The 18938-nt window shown below is 46.0% G+C and overlaps 1 protein-coding gene across 1 annotated transcript; it reads left to right on the forward strand.

The window, feature by feature from the left end:
* The first annotated feature begins 240 nt into the window (after positions 1-240).
* LOC124663954 (RING-H2 finger protein ATL39-like) lies at positions 241-964 on the forward strand. The gene is made up of 2 exons (XM_047201580.1): positions 241-708; positions 953-964. The coding sequence occupies exons 1-2, from the start codon at positions 241-243 to the stop codon at positions 962-964; spliced, it is 480 nt and encodes a 159-aa protein (XP_047057536.1).
* Positions 965-18938: the final 17974 nt, after the last annotated feature.

Genomic DNA, 18938 nt, shown 5'->3' on the forward strand with positions numbered 1-18938 from the left:
GTTATAAACATGACATAATTTGACTTTGATTTAACCCAAAACCCGAAGAAAATAATAAAGGAGGGAGTATATACCAGATTCATTCCTGTGAACAATCGACGTCACAGATACTCCTGTACACGTACGCATATACCTCGCGTGCACAGTTCAGAACCTGCTGGGTTCCCACGCCGGCCGCCGAGGAAGCCGACCAAGATCGAAGCCATTTTCGTGCACGGGAGCGAGGAGTCAGTCTTCACCATGAGCGCGCCGTCGTCGTGGCTGTTCGCGGACAACTCGAGGTACAGCACCAGGTCGCGGCAGCTCTTCATCGGCCTGTCCTTCGCCATTGGCCTCGCCACCTTCCTCCTCTACCTCGCCGTCTGGTACGCCTGCCGCACCCGCAGCCAGCGCGCCGAGGATCCGGAGGCCGGCGCCGCCTCGCCGGGGCCCGAGCGCCGCGGGATGAGCGACGCCGCCATCGCCGCACTCCCGACGTTCAAGTACGAGATCCCCACCATCGTCCCGGGGGCCGACGACACGCAAGCCGCGGCGGACTGCGCGGTGTGCCTCGGGCAGGTTGAGGCCGGCGAGACGGTGCGGCGGCTGCCCAAGTGCGCGCATTTGTTCCACGCCGAGTGCGTCGACGCCTGGCTGCGCGCGCACACCACGTGCCCCATGTGCCGCGCCGCCGTCGGCCCGGCCGCAGCCGCCGCCTCCAAGAAGGGCGCCACACCGGCGGACGCGGCGGCGACGGTGGAGGCGCTGCCACCTGCCTAGGGTCGCGTGGCCGCAGCGTAGGCTCGACGCGCTTCTAGCTTCATCGGGAAGCGTGTACTGAACCGCGTGATTGATGAGCAGTAGTAGCTACGTTCAGTGATCCGTCGACTAGGAAGCTAGGTACGACGAGTAGAGGCCTAATCTGTCGAGGGTGATTAGTTTGGTTTGTACTTACGTAGAACTACGTGTACAGGAGTATCTGTGACGTATTGTTCTGGTATTTGTAGTAGCACTAGCTGAGCTAGCTAGCTAGTCTCAGTACTCCTGTCGTAAAATATGTTGTGTATGAGAACGGCGCAGATCTGGCCTGAACGCCGGTCCATCCTATATTTGCTTTGAGACTAGCACCTCAAAGTTATTTTTTGCATAGCTTGGAGAAATAGAGGCCGAGCTACATGTAGTTTTTTATTTTTAAATATTTACAATTTATGTTTCAAAATTTTAAAGAAATTTAGAAAAAAGTCATAGAGGTAGCCAATGATGTACACTATAAACCTCTAAAATCTAAATATGTACTAGCTTATATTCTACGCCACATAAAAATAACAAAATATGGCTAGGTATATAATGTTGAAATAAGCACTATTCACTACCAAATTTGTCAGGTTTTGTCATTTTTATATAGCTTAGAATTCAAAGTAGTTTGTAGAAATTTTTTACGTCTATACTATACATTAATAGCTACCTCTAGAATTTTATTTCAGATTTCTTTTAAATAATAAAATTCAAATTTTGTGTGTTGTAAAATAAAAGGCTACATATAGCTCGGTCTACGTTTTGAGTTTCCCGTTAGACTGCCCACAATACTCTCTCGTTATATAAATGGATGGATTTATTTTGTAGTGTTAGAGCAAATCTATAGTAGGACTCTAAAACGTCCCCCAAAGAGATTTATGGTGCGTCGAACACTTAATCTCCTTCTGTCACGCACCCCAAATATTGCCCATCCCCTGTGCACAGGACTCTATTAGAGATGCCGGACACGACTTTTACATTTGATATATGTTTGGGGGTTGTATTTGGAGGATGTGGCTAGGAACCGGCTCCCCCAAACATGGCATCATGCCCCGACGTCCCCCACACGACCAATCCGACGCTTTTGCCAGATGTTGTTTGGCGGATGCGACTTGAGATGCTCTTAGATTTGAAAGAACCATAATTGTTATAGTATATTTCTAGATTTAACAATCTGCTTGAATATGTGAATTCTTCCGATAACATCATTCAAACAAGCCTAACAAGTGTGTGATTCGACAAAATTCACATTTTAAGTTCCGTACCACATTCAAACATGATGATACACAATAAAATCCGATAAAAAAATTCAAAACTTTAAGTCTCCAAATTGAAAAATAAGAAGAATGCAAAATAATTTCTAACTATGAGGAACTAAGTTCAAAATAGAGTAAAAACAAGTTGTTTTAAAGCAAAATTTCATCAAGTTTCAGGAGTCAAATTTTTATTTCTCGAGCACATTCAAACATGATGATTTAAAAAACTATCAAAAATTTCACTAAATTTCATCGACTTTTATCAAGTTTCAAAGCTGAATTTCAAAAATTATCAACATTAGTCTTACTTTGAAGCCCCCTTCCCTATGAAATCAGATATTTCAACGGTTCACAAATAACTTATAGTTTAAAATCTACAAACTTTTTAAATTTTAGAACTGGATTTGATAGTGTGACAAAGAAATGAATCGTTCATACACAATATAAGGAAAAAAAAAAAGGAAGCAGAGGAGGCGGGGCACACATACTATATACCGTATATGCAAGAAGATCAGTTCACTGGTGTGTATAGCTTTTTAGTTAAAGGTAAACTTCATAAAGTTTGGCCGACCATATAGCAAAATATATTAATATCCATAATACAAATGTGATATGAAAACATATCTGATTTTAATAATAATAATAGTTTCATATATAAAAGTTGATATATTTTATTATTAATTATCCAAAATTAAGAATGATTGATTTTGACCAAATAATATAGGTGCGGCGAATAAGTATATATTTAGCTTTTGGCTAAGTCAAGATTCTTCAAATTTGATAAACTTTTAAACAAAAAATAGAAACATAGGTGACGTTTACTATATTATTAAACTACATTTTAAGATGAATGTATTTATTTAATCTAGCGTCAAAAATGTTGTTGCTTTCTTGTAAAAAGTTGGTCCAATTGTAAATTTATGACTTATCCAAACTAAACATACGGACGAGCGAGTACTGTGCCGCAGTCTGCAGGCGCAGCACAGATTGTCGTACGCGTTGCCCTTTTCTCTTGTCCCCTTGTGGCTCTCTCTGGGTCTCTCGGTTGACACGCGCACCAACGTGTACGTGGTAACTCGGTGCGCTCCCTTCCACTGCCACTGGCATGCCATCTTCGATGTACGTGCTAAACCGCGGCATCGGCCCGACTGAAAACCAAGTTCGTTGCATTTTCCGGCCGGCCGGCCGTCCAAGCATCCATTCGTTCCGTGCGAGCACATATTTTTGTTTCGAGAATCGTTTTTGTGTGTACGCATCGCCTTTTCCCCGGTCACGTTTCGTTTCCGTTCAAAAGGTGAATAAGCTTGTGCTTTCGCCTAGGAGCTGGTACGAAACCCTGTGGAATTGGAGCAGTTGTAACACGGACCTTGGACTGCTTCCTTCCCCCGTCTCTCGCGGAAGGCGTTTTTTTGAGAGTCTACAGGCGTCCCACCTCACCGGCGCCGGATCGGCGCTTCCCTCGCCCTCCGCCGGCCGCTCCGGCGGCGGGAGGACGGGGGAACACCGATTCGCGCCGTGTATATAGCGTAGGGGTGCGTGTGGTGACCAGCCGGCGGCGTCGTGGTGTTGGAGGCGTCGGCGGTGTGGTTTTGTGGGCCGCAGACCTTCATCTCGTTGCAGGTGCTCCTTGGAGGACCGGCGTCGATCTGCAGTCCCCGTCGACCCCTGCGGTTTTGCGGAGCCGCGGGGCTCGTCTTCCCCATCGGCCGGATCTCGCGAGACGGCGCGGATCCGAGCGGCGAAGTTCCCGAGGAAGGTGCCGGTGTGATTCGGCGTGGCGATGGCGGCTTCTTCGGCGTAGATTCTTAGGGATCGGCGCTCGGCGACTTCCCGCCGGCTGCGGGAGCTCCTGTTCCAAGGCGACGAGGGAGCTTGAGGGGCGGCGCGCCACCGACGGCGCTGGTGGTTGCTTCCGTAGCCGAGTTGCAGATGGGTTGGACTGTAATCTTTTTTTCTTCTGGGGACCTATCTGTAATTTGTCTGGATTAATATCAGTCTTTTCTCCCGCAAAAAAAAAAAGAAACCCTGTGGAATTATAAGCGACTCGCTTGATCCTACTCCCTCCAGTTCGTACTAAATAACTTAACTTTGTTTAGGTACTATTCCAAAAATTTAACTAGATTAATACGAATCTAAATAAAGTAGAATCCACTAATATGAACCGGATGGAGTTTATTTCTAACTTTCGCAAAGCGACATGTGTTTTCAATTCCATTTCCATTCCATCGCCTCCGTTCTGCATCGTTGCACATGATTGCATAGCATCTCCAATATAGATGCAAGCGAGACTACTCGTTCTGGGTGACCCAGGCTTCTTTGGGGGTGACCTCTTTGCCTGGCTCTGACCGTTGTGCTCGAGCAACTTCTGTCGTTCGGCTGCCATGAGGAGGCAACCATCGTCCTATATGGGCTGCCATGAGATGGCGATGTGGTCTCCTCGAGGACTTGATCCAGGATACTCCAGTCCTGCGCCGCATTAAAGGAGACCAGGCTCGATGCACCGGGTCCCCAACGAACTCCTCCTCCTTCGCGAGCTCCGCTATGAACGCCTCATTCCACTCATCGAACTCGGAGTCATCGGAGAAGTTATCCAAACCGAAGTCCGGCAGCTGGAGCTGATTCTTGGTCTTCGGCGGGGCCATAGGCTCAGGTTGCGGTTGCGCCAGAGGCTCGGGCTGCGGCGATGCTAGCGAAACACCGACATTGCGTCCTAGCATGGAGTAGGAGGTGCCTAGCCAGTGTGGCATTGTTTGAGTGTGGAGGCGTGTGCATCGAAGGTGTGGAGGCAAATGTGGTGGAGGTGTGAGCGAAGAGAGTGCTAAATATTAGGATAGGACTGGTGTAGGCATATAAGGCGGCGGTATCCCAAGTGTCTATGTGTGGGGAACTGTGCTTCCATCAAAGATGGCAACTCACCTTCGACGGCAACCCAAACATCTCATTAACATGATGGCCCCACCCTCAAAATACTATGTGGCACGAGGGGCCGATGCACCCATCCAACACCTTGTGCGTATGTACTGGCACAGGGTTGATGGCAGTTGTATTAGGTTTTAAAATGTGCTGGCACATTATTAAACGTGCCAGTGTGATCCCAAAATATGAGTGACACCCCAATAAACTACTAGGGCAGCTACTAAGGCGGCTGGTGGAGGTGCTCTTAGCATCTCCTTATGTGCATACTGCACATTGTATATTGCTCGAAGTGAGGAAGCCGTGTGCGTATGTATGGGTGCACCCAGCTGAATCTACTTCTACATGGGCATACCTAGGGCTGTACCAGGCTTCTGGCCGGCCCAATAAAAATGCAATACATAAAAGTTAGGCCCTAATCTGGCCCGGCCTGATGAAATTATGTGTTTTCTAGGCATGAGCCCTACCCGAGGCAAAGGCAAACCTCTTTACCGTATCTAGACCCTAGATGCTTGATTGGGAAGATCTGAAGGAAAAAAAAATCTATTTCTCACCCAGCTGCGAGGCGAATTAATGCCTGCCCACATGCTGGAGCGAGAGGGCCGCAACCCATCTGTTGTGGCTTTTTTGTTGCTCGTTTTTTCTTCGGTTTTTTATGGTCCGGTGGGCTTTCTGTTGGATTTCTTTTCTTTCATTTTTTTCTTTTTTGGTTTTTTTATTTTTCTATTTTTCCTTTTCCTGCTTTTTTCCCTGTTTTTAAGCATATTTTTCAAATTCGAGAAAATTTCAAATCTAAGTAAATTTCAAATTCAAGCAAATTTTAAATTGGAGAAATTTCCAAATTCGAGGACATTTTAAATTCGAGCAAATTTCAAATTCGAGCAAACTCCAAATTCGAGCAATTTTAAAATTTGAGAAAAATTCAAACTTGTACATTTTGTACTCCAAACTTTTTTAGATATGATTTTTTTTTCAAAATCTGAAAACTTTCAAATCTAGAACATATTCAAAAAGATAAAATTAATAGGAAAACTGCATATAACCTCTGTGGGCGACTGGGTTGGCCCAACAAGAGCGATCGAGGGAGGAGTGTGCATTAATCCCACACGCACGCGAGTGGGCTATACTGCTTTAGGCACGCCAAGATCGAAACTAGGTAGATTGGTGCTCTATGCAATTCATAGGTTGAGCAAGGTAAAGCAAGGGCAAGTACATGGGCCGGAATCGGAGATAGATTGCGAAACTTTAAACTAATCCAGGATGCTTCCGGCATGTATAAAATATATTTTAAAAAGTTAAAAAATATGAATTTGTTTTTCCATATAGAGGCACATGTTCTATGTGTGCATGTAAAGTTTCACATAAAACCGACGATTGTTTTGACCTATGTAGAAAAGAAAAAATGTCTCGAGAAATAGACTATTATTTTGCATTTTTAAATAAAGGGTGCATATACACCCAGGTGCATAAACACCCTATTCTTTTCTACTAGTAAGACCACCTCCACCGGCGCCCCCATACAGGACCAGCCCTGACCCATGGCATCAGTGGGTAGCCGCCTAGGGCCCAAAAAGGGAGGGGACAGGATCAGAGCTTCTTTTTACTCTAAGCTGAAAAAATTAATGCAGATGACCATGCCCAGCGAGAAAAGGATGCAACAAGTAGGCAAGCGATTCGGTCAACCGTTCCCCCATCAGGAGTCTCCCACGAGGCCACGAATATACGTTGTGATCGCTTCTCTTGTAGAAAAAGGAATAGAGATGATCCATTGAGTGTTAACCGATCGCCTCGTCCGGCCCCGCCCTGAAGCCATGCTAGCTGCATCGGCCAGTTAGACACCCAAGAAACAAGAAAAATATTCCATAACGAATGTTCCTTATACCGTTATACGAGTATAATACATGATTATATTTTATTCGATTAAAAAATGAACTCTTTAAATTACTATTTTTTTTATGTAGAGGATGCCCCTGGCACCCATATGCGCCGATGTATTTGTTGTTTTCCGTACACATATACTAGCCTTAAGGGTTCTTTTTGTCTACTATGAACAAGGGCGCCGGAAAAAGTGGCACTAGGTAGTTTTCTAGGCTCTGTGTAGAACATGCATGGAGATGGCTTTCATAGTATCTTGGCATATGATATGTACCCAATTATAGGTGGTCTCTATGCCGCCCAAAGATTTAGGGTTGGGATCTCATCTTCAATCATACATAATGCCTTTTAGAGAAAACATATAGTATTGTTACGCCTTGCTTAGTAATCCGATACGAGTACAAGAATTAACGAGTTCGGAACAAATGGATTTGGGGAGGAGGAGCTACATGTGTGTTCTTAGACAAGTCTCATCATGTTCAGTTCATCCGCTAGACCGAGATCCCCTTATATCGCAGCTAGTCTCTGCCCGGTGCCGACTGCGTCTTGTCCTCCGAGTTGGGCTAGGCCCAACTTCCTTATGTGCCACTTCTTTCTCTTCTTGTCTCCACTTCTGGGCTGGGTCGTGACATGCCCCACCCCTTGAGAACTGGCTTGCCCCCAAGCTAGTGCTTCAGAAAAGCTTGTTGAAGAGAGAAGGCATCTTCCCGAGGTTGTCATTGGTGGTGCTGCAGAGTCCCAAGTGGCAAGAACTTGAGGAATAGCAACACCCCCACGATGCACCGAGCGTGACTCCAGAATGGCCAAGGGTTGTAGTACCTGATCAGTAGTTAAAAACATGATTGCATCCAGATCACTCACCTGATGTTGTGGAGGTAGGTGTTTCTTTAGTTGTGAAACATGGACAACATTGTGGATGTGGACCCTCAACCTGGGAGCTCCAACTTATAAGCAACCTCACCCACGCATCGAACTACTTTATATGGTCCATAAAACTTGAATGCTAGTTTCTGGGTGCTGCGACGCGCTTTCGACGTCTGCACATATGGCTGAAGGCGGAGATAAACCATGTCGGCAACCTTAACGAGTGTTCCATCCAACGCTTGTTGGCTTTCCTCCTCATACGTTCTTGCGCTCGAAGAAGTTGCTGCTGAAGCAAGGCCATGGTAGGCTCCCTATCACGGAGTAGGTTCTCCAGGGCTGGGGTGGATACGGTGGTGTCTGTTAGCACTCCAAAATGCTTTGGCACATGTCCATACAGAGTTTCAAATGGAGATTTGTTCAAAGCAGAGTGGAAGGATGTGTTGTACCGAGTATTCGGCGAGGGGAAGCCATTTCGCCCACTAAGTTGGAGTGGCATGGGAAGCACAAAGAAGAAATGATTCCAAACATTGACTCAATCTTTCCGTTTGGCCATCGGTCTGCGGATGGTAGGCTGAACTCATCTTGAGTTGGGTGTCTGTCAGCCAAAAGAGTTCCTGCCAGAATGAGCTAGTGAAGACTTTGTCACGGTCAGAAATAATACTATGTAGTAGCCCATGGAGTTTGTAGATTCCATCTAGAAAAACTTGTGCCACTTGGACTGCTCTAAATGGGTGCTTGAGTGGCAAAAAATGACCATACTTGGTGAGTTTATCTATCACCACCAAGATCACATCATACCCATGGGATTTGGGTAATCCTTCGACAAAGTCAAGACTAACAGTGTGCCGAGGAAATGGGGGAACTGGCAGAGGTTGCAACATGCCGAGTGTCTTTGTGTGATCTGACTTAGCTTGATGGCAGATAGAACATGTACTCAGCGACAATGTGTTTGAGTTTAGGCGAAGCAAACATTCGTTTGATTCTTTGGTAAGTTGCCTGGGCGCCAGAATGGCCGCCAATCCCATTGGAATGTAATGCATGTATAATGTGTTGTTGAGCTATCGTGTTGCCATCCACCCAGATCCTTCCTTTAAAACGAATGACACCTTGTTCTAAGGAATAACCTTTTATCATTAGTGGCACTTAGAGTGAGCTCAGTGTATAACTTCTTGGTTGGTGGGTCTTCATCATACCCATCCATCAGAGGCTCCACAGATGAGATAGCTAACATATCCGCGGTGTGTTGTCACCGGGATAAGGCATCCGCAGCCGCATTGGTTATTCCCTTCTTGTATTGGATTTTATAATTTAATCCCATAAGCTTCACGAATGCCTTATGCTGCATTCCAGTAGTGAGCCTTTGTTCTGTCAAGAGTAGCAGGTATTCTGGTATGTCCTGATGATGAACTTCTGGTGCTGAATGTATGATCGCCATTATAGCCAGCAAGATGGACAAACACTCATTTTCGTATGTTGAAAGGGCTTGGTTCTTAGGGCACAAGGCTTTGCTCAAGTAGGACACTGGGTGGTTGTTCTGCGTCAACACCACTCCAACTCCGAGCTTTACATGCGTTAGTTTCTATGACAAACTGTTTGGAGAAATCCGGGCTAGCTAACACCGATTGCGAACAAGAGCAGATTGTAATGTCTGAAAGGAAGTTGTAGCTGTAGGAGTCCACTAGAGTTGCACTCCTTTCTTAAGCAGTTCTGTCAATGGACGACTTATAACCCCATAATTTTTGATGAATTTATGGTACTACCATGTGAGGCCCAGAAATCCCCTCAGCTCCTTCAGGTTGTGTGGCACTGCCCATGTACAAACTGTAGCAATGTTGCCCGGATCTGTAGCTACACCTTCACCATTGATCAAATGGCCTAGGTACTCAAGCTTGGATTGGGCAAATAGACACTTAAATCGCTTGATGAATAACTCATTTTCCTGGAGAATTTGGAACACTCGCTGCAACAACACCAAATGTTCTTGCAACATTGGTGTGTAGACAAGGTTGTCATCCATGAACACGAGCACGCCATGGCAAAGCAACTGGTCAAATAGTGTGTCATGACACCTTGGAACGTTGCAGGTGCGCCAGTTAAGCCAAACGGCATCACCATAAAGTCATACAAGCCTTGGTGAGTGCGAAAAGCCGTCTTATGCTCTTCTCCGCCTGCCATTCTAATTTGATGTTACCTTCAGCTTAAGTCAAGCTTGTTGAACCATTTTGCGCCTGCCAACTCGTCGAACAGCTCATCAACCACAGGAAGGGGATGCTTGTTTTTAACTACGAGGGCATTAAGTTGGCAGTAGTCAACGCAGAACCGTAAGGAGCCAGTCCTTTTTGCGCACCGAGTAGAACAAGAGAGGCGAAGGGACCGGGTTCTGTGGTGAATTTTGCCGTGTTTCAACATGGTGGCCACATGCTGCTCAATTTCTGTCTTCTGGTGCGGTGCATAGCGATACGGCCTCACATTGACTGGATGAGCGTCCGACACCAACGGAACACGGTGATCACAAGCTCGGGAAGGCGGAAGCTGTTGAGGATCGCCAAATAATGAATGAAACTCTGTCAGCAAGGACTGAACATCCAGTGGAATTGTTTCGACTGAATGATCTTATGTCAACACATTGAGAACTGGTTCCTGATGAATAGGTTTTACCTACACACACTCTATGATTGCGCCACGTCGCGTTAGACCATGCAACTTGGCTGCGGACACTGGTTTGCGCCTAGCTTGTTTCTCCAAAATTCCTTGCAACTTCATGCGGCGCTTCTTGTGTGTGAACTTCATGCGACGCTTCTTCCAGTGCACCGACATAGGACTGTGCTCCTCTAGCCAGTCTGCACCCAAGATGAGATCATAGGAAGGTAAATGCAAAACAAGGAAATCTTGTTGAAATGTTTGCCCCTGGCACCCCCATGTTAGGTTTGGCATCCGACATGAGCTAGTGAGAGGTGCTCCATTTGCTGCTACAAAACAAGTTAGGGCAGTCTCCTTTGTTGGCCTTTCCAATCAGCACGTGATGCTTGTCGATCATGCCATGGAGAGGCATAGTCCATCTCTGGCGAGTTGCGGTTGGAGTTGCACCGGTGCCAGCAACATAAAGTTTTCTTCAGAGTCAGAATAATTGTCAGAGGAGGAATGGGAGTCTTCTTCACATTGCAACACCTCTAAGAGCTCTTCCATGATGTGTAATGGAATCTGTGTACGACATTTATGTGTCTTGTTCCACTTTTCACCACAAGTGAAACAGAGCCCTTTAGACTTCAGGTAAGCACGCAGAGCCTCCAACTTTGCATCCCAACGAGGTGTTTTAGACTTCTTATTATCCCCACCCCGAACGGCCTAACTTGATTCTGTCATAATACCTAGAATGCTCAAGCAATCTGATTTATTCTTGTCCTTGTGGTGAACCTTGTGCTGATAATTTGAGAATATCAGCACGTAATCCTACTAAGTATCTCTCAACAAAAATCACCTCACTTGTATAGGGATCTTCTAATAGGATCCTGGTATTTGAGTGTGTTGAATTTGGTAGTATACTCCTCTACAGTACCCACTCGGCCAAGCACTAGCATGTAGAATGTGTGCTTGCTCTTACCCCAATGGTCTACCACTGCGGTAGCCAGTTCTTTCCAGTGCACAAATCTGTGACGCTTTTGTATGGTTTTAAGCCACAAAGCAGCGTTACCAACCATATTAAGCGCAACAAATTTCACTTTCATGTGTGGTGTCACCCCATAAATCTCAAACTATAAGTCACAATTGTCAAGCCAAATCAGGAACAAACCCATGTATAGACAGGAACACCTTGGAAGTATAATAGGAACAACACCATTGGTATATAGGAACAACTTGGAGGCATATTAAGAACAACACCAAAGGTTGAGAGGAACAAAATCATTAACCTGTAGAAACAACTTTGAGTATAATGGGAACAACCCATATGCAGATAGGGAACAAACCTATAGATTGAGGGGAACAAAACCATTAGTATACAGGAACAACTTGGAGGCACATTAAGAATAACACCAAAGGTTGACTGGAACAAAAGCATTAACATACAGGAACAACTTTGAGTCTAATGGGAACAATCCATATGCACATAGGGAACAGACCTATAGATTGAGGGGAACAAATGTAGCTAGGAATAACTTGGAGTCATATTAGGAACAACACCAAAAGGTGGAGGGGAACAAAAAAATTATTAGGTAGGACCAACTTTGACTAAAAAAAAGGGAACAACCGTAAAATTTGAGGGAAACATACTCATGTGCAAATAGGAACAACATAGAGGCACATAGGGAACAATATAGATTGAGAGGAACAAAATCATTTGTAGTAAATAAAAATTTTCAACCATATAGGAACAACCTCATGGATTGAGAAAACAAGACCATTTGTAGCTAGGAACAATTTGGAGACATATTAGAAAAAACACCGTAGGTTGAGGGAACAAAATCATTAGTAGCTAGGAACAACTTGTTGACATATAGAAAGAAGTCCACATAACCCCCCTAAGTATTGTGTTTGGGACACTAACCCCCCCTAACTATTAAATGGGACAAATCACCCCCCTAACTATGGAATACCGGGCAACTTACCCCCTCCAACCCCTCAAAACCGGATTTAGCTGTTTTGAGAGCTGTTTGGTCCACGTGGACAAGTGGTTTTGAGAGCATAGCTACTCGCGCTCCGAGCCGCCGCTCCGCCCGTCCCGCGTCACCACTATGCTCGCCGTTGCGCCTCTCGCTCTAGCCCGTCCTGCGCCGGCTGCCGCGTCGCATTCCGGTCGATCTTGCCGAGCTCGAGAGGTTGCATCCACCGCGGCCGTCCCCGATTCAGTGAGATTGGAGCTCCTCCCCGATTCGTTCCGGATTGAAGAGGAATCAGAGAGGGTGGAGATCCTCCCGACTCGAGCAGATGCGTGTTCACCGTCGCTCTGATCTCGATTGATCAGATCAGCAGAGAGGGTGGAGCTTCGGGCGATCGCTGCTCCGTGGTGTTGTCCAGTGGGCTTCAGACGATTGGAGGAAGCTTTTACCGAAGCTTCAGCCGATCGATGCAAGGTTCCAGATTGACAAACAAAGCACATCGCTTTTAGCTCTCATTTGCTGAAACAAAAATGGACGTAGTAGCCTAGCTAACTGATTTCCCTAACCGATTCGAGCATCGCATCATCTCTATTAGACGTAGTAGCCCAGCTAACACTCACACGGCAGCCTACATGTACCGAAGAAATATCAAAACAAAAGCCCAGCCTTTTCGTCCATCCGTCCTCGAGTCCATGCTCCACACAAAGAGGGAAATGGCTAGCTCCTTTGGGTGAAAAATTGAACAAACCTGCACCGATTCGGGAATCGACCTCGAGTCTTCAATTAGAGATGCCGATCATCGGACTGGACCTTGCTGACAAGGTATTAACTTGTCAATGCCTACGTATTGTAGACTACGGTTTCGTTGGAAGTAGAGGGCAAGTAGATCTCGAAGGTTTCAGCCGAAAAGTACTTGATGATTAAGAAACTAGGGTTATGTTGACAATGAATTCGATCCTCTCTTTGTCCCTTGACTCCCCCTTATATAGGAGGCGGAGCCGAGGGATTCGTAATACACAAGTTACAGAGTCCGGGAGGGTTTCTAACATGTCCCGTAAAATTACAAGTCTCTATATTTCCTAATACAACTCTAACTTTCCTTAATATTAACTGGGCTTCCGAACTTCATATTCTTCGACTTGTGGGCCTTCAGTAAACCCCGGGTACCATCTTCGGCAGGCCCATTGGAGATGCCTATGTCAGTAGCCCCCGAGATTTTGCTTCAATCGAAGAATCAGGGAAAATCTCCAACTTTATAATCGTCAAGTAACTTTTTCAAGCCACCACATATCTTTAGATAAATAATTATATATTGTACAGGGATAATGGTAGTTGGGGATAGTTCATCTGACGGATCAGGTACTAGTTAACTGCTCTATTGGCAATCCGCAAAAAGCTACTTCAAGATCACGTCCCTGGACATGATCTCGGGATACTGGTGTTAACTCGACAGGTGCCGCTTAAGGTCTTACCATCTGTCGAGTCCCAGTCATATTTTATCGGGTACCTAACACGTCCATTAGGATTTTTCTTCGTATCTGTTGATACGGAAAAAAGTAGCAAACCGACGTCAGAGACGGTGTCACGCCGCTCAGAACGGATCTGGGGTCTTACCTTCGCAAAGTTTTGTGGCATTCAGAGATTTTTCGCGACTTTAAGGGCTCTGAGAATATATTGTCGAGTGCCTTTTCAGCTGTTGGAATAGCACATTTTATTGAGTCAACGGATGACTTATCTTGTCCTCCCGATGGGAGTATATGATGAGTTATTTGTATAACTCGAAATATACGCATTATACTTTTCCAATTTCATCGGGCACGCGAACAACGTTCCCGATGGGAGTAGCCCCCGAGGCTACAGCCAAGGACTTGTACTTGGTTGTAGGCTCAACATTTTAACGTCTGATGTCGCTATATTGTCATATCTTTTGGAGTTTCTATTTCTATGACCAGCGCTCCCGATGGGAGTAGCCCCCGAGGCTATGAACAAATGCTTGCATTTGATCATAGGCTCTAGCCATTTCTATTTTGTCATACTCGAAATCTCCTTCTTTCAAAAGTAGCCCCTGTCGCCAATTTCATTAATCTTCTCAGCCGAGATTTTCTCTTGGCAAGGTGACATCATTACTGACGATAGCCACGACCACTGCTCTCCCTGTCTTGCGGGCCCACGACCCTCATCAATTTGACACGTCGTGCAAGTGGGGGACACACGTCCTCCGCTTTTTCTGGCGCACGCACTGTAGCGCCTGTTCCGTTCCTTCACAGTCAAAATACCCTTTTACCCCTTAGCCACGTGTACAGCATCCATCTCAAAATTATTCCATCCAACGGTGCACCGATTCGCCAACTCCCTATATAAGGTCTTCTTCTTCCTCCGTTCATCCTTTCGCCTGCGCCGCTCCTCTCGCTCTCCTCTCCAAAAATCCCCTATTGCGCTCAATACTTCCTGAGCTCAGCCACATTCGCACTTCACGCCTACGCCATTGTTGATGCCACCACGCGCACGGCTCACCAGGCACAGCACTCCTGAGTCAAAGATGGCGGCGGAAGATTTGGAGTGGGAGAGATCCAAGATTTCCAATCAAGATCTCAACCTGATGAAGAAGCTCGGGTTGATGAAGAAGAAGGACGTGTTACGCTTCCCCAGCGAGGAAAGCTATCCTTCGCCTCCTATCGAGTATCAGGTCAGTTTCGTTGACCATCTTATTCGCGGTCTTTCTACCCCCATTCACGATTTCCTCCGCGGTCTTCTCTTTGTTTACGGGTTGCAGCTGCATCAGCTGACTCCCAATTCCATTCTCCATGTCTCCATTTTCATTACTATCTGCGAGTGCTTCCTCGGAGTCCCTCCTAATTGGGCTCTGTGGAAGCATATCTTCTGCCTCCGCCGCAACGCCTCCCACAACATCACCTACAACATAGGCGGTGTTGTTATTTGCGGCGGAGGAGTATTTTGACGTCAAATTCCCCGACTCCGTCCAAGGGTGGCGCAAAAGATGGCTTTATGTGCACGAAGAAAGCTCCGACTTCGGTGGAACACAACATAGCTCCTTTTGATGGAAGTGCCAAAATTCTTCGTCGCCGATCCCGGGGACGCGTAAGCTACCGAAGAGGAAAAACGGCGACAGAAGCACTGATGTCCCGTATCCACGAGCTTCAAAACACCCGTGGCAAAGAATTGTCGGGTATCCAGATCACAACCTATTTCCTTAGGATTAGAGTGCAGCTATTACAAGCTCGGAAAAATCCCCTTTGGATGTATGCTGGCGAAGAAGATGTTGACCGGCTCTCCAAAGACCTTTCTGTAAAGGACTTGGAGAAGCTTATCCGAAGAATCTCCTCGTTGAGCAAGAAAGATGCCATTCCATCCACCTGTCGCGTGGAGCCTTATAGCGGCACCAACCCCCTTCCCAAGGTAAATTATCATTCTGTCGAATTTTTACTTTTTATCGACTATCATTTTTGATGGCATCCCTTGTGTAATCTTGTCGTCATATCTTGCCCATGTAGAAACACCAAGTCCTAGCTTCTCTTCCCCCTCTTCCTGAAGGCGGGGAAGTCGAAGAACGGACCGTTGTCGCCGACGAACCCCAGGGCACTTCTCGCCCTGCGAGAGAAGTTGCAGGTTCTCATAAATCTGCGGCTTCCTCTAAAAAAAGAAGTCGAATCTGAGGCTTCTGAATCCACGCACTCCCTTCCTTCTGCTGTTTCTCCAAGGAACAAGCGGAAAAGAGATGATGCCGCAGATTCAGGCACCTCAAAGACTAACAAGTCCCCTCTCGAGGAAACTTTACCCGAGGAGGAGGACAGACCTTTCAACCCTTACGAGGATGCCCTTGTCAGCTTGTAAGTTCCTATCTACTTGTTCCTTTGCACTCGATAATTTTGCCTGTCTTTGTTTCTTATATTTTCCTTGATGTATAGTGGTGATGAAGAGGAAAATCCTCCTATTGACGTGACTTCTCGAACGAGCACGTCTCGTACTCTAGTTATCTCCGAGACTCGCTCTGAAGCAGACGAAACCTCGGCTCCTCAACAGGATATAGGACACCCTAGTCCTATTGTGAGCCCCGTGCTTCATCGCCAAAAAGAGCAAGAACTGATCAAGGAAAAGAGCAAAGTCTCATGACCGACAGCTCGGTGACTCCTCGTATGAATGATGTAAGTACCTTTCTTGCTATCTTTTTGCTGTCGAATGTTTCCAACTTTTTTGTTGTCGCAATTCTTCAACCTCTCTTTTTTATGCCGTGCTATTTTTCAGCCTTCGATGAAGGAATTTGTGCGCCTTGGTACCCAATTTATCGGGTACCGCGACCTTGCCAATGAACTGAAAGGTATTCTTTACTTGCTGCATTTCATCGAGTAAATTTGCCTCTTCTATTTTGCTCTAACTTATGTCACCCTTTATTTTGCTAGAATCCCTTTCCAAGGCAATCAAGCGTGCTGATGACCTTGCCCGCAAGCTTGAACAAAGTGAAAAAGCTCGCGAGAAGGCTGAATCGATGTCTTGCTGCTCGTTATCACGAGAATTTAACCAAGTCCGGAGATGGGCCGTGATTAAATGGGCTTAGAGGATATGCACGGAAAATATTCCCGAACCGGCCTTGTACAAGAAGTTTGGGCAAGATTGCCCGTGTATCACGTAAATTATAGTAGGATACGTGTCGGTTAGAATTAAGAGATAGAGTCTAGCCCGTACACGGGTTAGTTTATTCCCGCATTAGAAAGTCTACAGAGCTATAAATATGTACCTAGGGTTATTGAGAAAGGAGGACGAACACGTTCACAACAAATCAATCTAGGCGCATCGCCACCCCTTGTTTCGAGGGTTTCTCCCGGATAAGCAACGTCTTTGCCTAGATCGCATCTTGCGATCTAGGCCGGCAAGTTTTCCCTCGCATGAAACCAAGGTTTATCGAACCAAGAGGGAGCCAAGAAGCACGTTGAAGGTTGATGGCGGCGAGATGTAGTGCGGCGCAACACCGGGATTCCTGCGCCAACGTGGAACCTCGCACAACACAACCAAGTACTTTGCCCCAACGAAACGAAGGAGGTTGTCAATCTCACCGGCTTGTCAGTAACAAAGGATTAGATGTATAGTGTGGATGATGATTGTTTGCAGAAAACAGTAGAACAAGTATTGCAAGAGATTGTATTTCAATGATAGAGAATTGGACCGGGGTCCACAGCTCACTAGAGGTGTCTCTCCCATAAGATAAACAAGCATGTTGGGTGAACAAATTACAGCTGGGCAATTGACAAATAGAGAGGGCATGACCATGCACATACATATTATGATGAGTATAGTGAGATTTAATTGGGCATTACGACAAAGTACATAGACCGCTATCCAAACATGCATCTATGCCTAAAAGTCCACCTTCAGTGTTATCATCCGAACCCCTTCCAAGTATTAAGTTGCAAACAACAGACAATTGCATTAAGTATGGTGCGTAATGTAATCAATAACTACATCCTTAGACATAGCATCAATGTTTTATCCCTAGTGGCAACAAGACATCCATAACCTTAGAGACTTCTCGTCACTCTCCTGCATTCACTGGAGACATGAACCCACTATCGAGCATAAATACTCCCTCTTGGAGTTACATAGCATCAACTTGGCCGGAGCCTCTACTAATAACTGAGAGCATGCAAGATCATAAACAACACATAGATATAAATTGATAATCAACATAACATAGTATTCTCTATTCATCTGGATCCCAACAAACACAACATATAGAATTACGTATAGATGATCTTGATCATGTTCAGGCAGCTCACAAGATCCGACAATGAAGCACAATGAGGAGAAGACAACCATCTAGCTACCGCTATGGACCCATAGTCCAGGGGTAGACTACTCACACATCACTCCTGAGGCGACCATGGCGGTGTAGAGTCCTCCGGGAGATGAATCCCTCTCCGGCAGGGTGCCGGAGGCGATCTCCCGAATCCCCCGAGATGGGATTGGCGGCGGCGGCGTCTCCGGAAGGTTTTCCGTATCGTGGCTCTCGTGCATCGGGGTTTCGCGACGAAGGCTATTAAGTAGGCGGAAGGGCAGGTCGTGAGGCGTCACGAGGGGCCCAGCACGACAGGTCGGCGCGGCCAGGCTGTGGGCCGCGCCGCCCTACCTCCGGCCGCCTCGTGGCCCCACTTCGTTGACTCTTCGGTCTTCTCCGGAAGCTTCGTGGCAAAAATAGGACCCCGGGCGTTGATTTCGTCCAATTCCGAGAATATTTCCTTACTAGGATTTCTGAAACCAAAAACAGCAGTAAAACAAAGCAACTCGGCTCTTCGGCATCTTGTTAATAGGTTAGTTCCGTAAAATGCACGAATATGACATAAAGTGTGCATAAAACATGTAGATATCATCAATAATGTGGCATGGAACATAAGAAATTATCGATACGTTGGAGACGCATCGCATCCCCAAGCTTAGTTCTCGTCGTCCTGAGCAGGTAAACGATAAACAAAGATAATTTCTGGAGTGACATGCCATCATAACCTTGATCATACTATTTGTAAAGCATATGTAATGAATGCAGCGATCAAAACAATGTATATGACATGAGTAAACAAATGAATCATATAGCAAAGACTTTTCATGAATAGTACTTCAAGACAAGCATCAATAAGTTCTGCATAAGAGTTAA

Source organism: Lolium rigidum, chromosome 6 (genome assembly GCF_022539505.1).
Source record: "Lolium rigidum isolate FL_2022 chromosome 6, APGP_CSIRO_Lrig_0.1, whole genome shotgun sequence".
In the NCBI taxonomy this organism is placed as follows: Eukaryota; Viridiplantae; Streptophyta; class Magnoliopsida; order Poales; family Poaceae; genus Lolium; species Lolium rigidum.

Coding starts and splice junctions, on each gene's coding strand:
- LOC124663954 (XM_047201580.1), top strand. CDS start 241: ATGAGCGCGCCGTCGTCGTGGCTGTTCGCGGACAACTCGAGGTACAGC.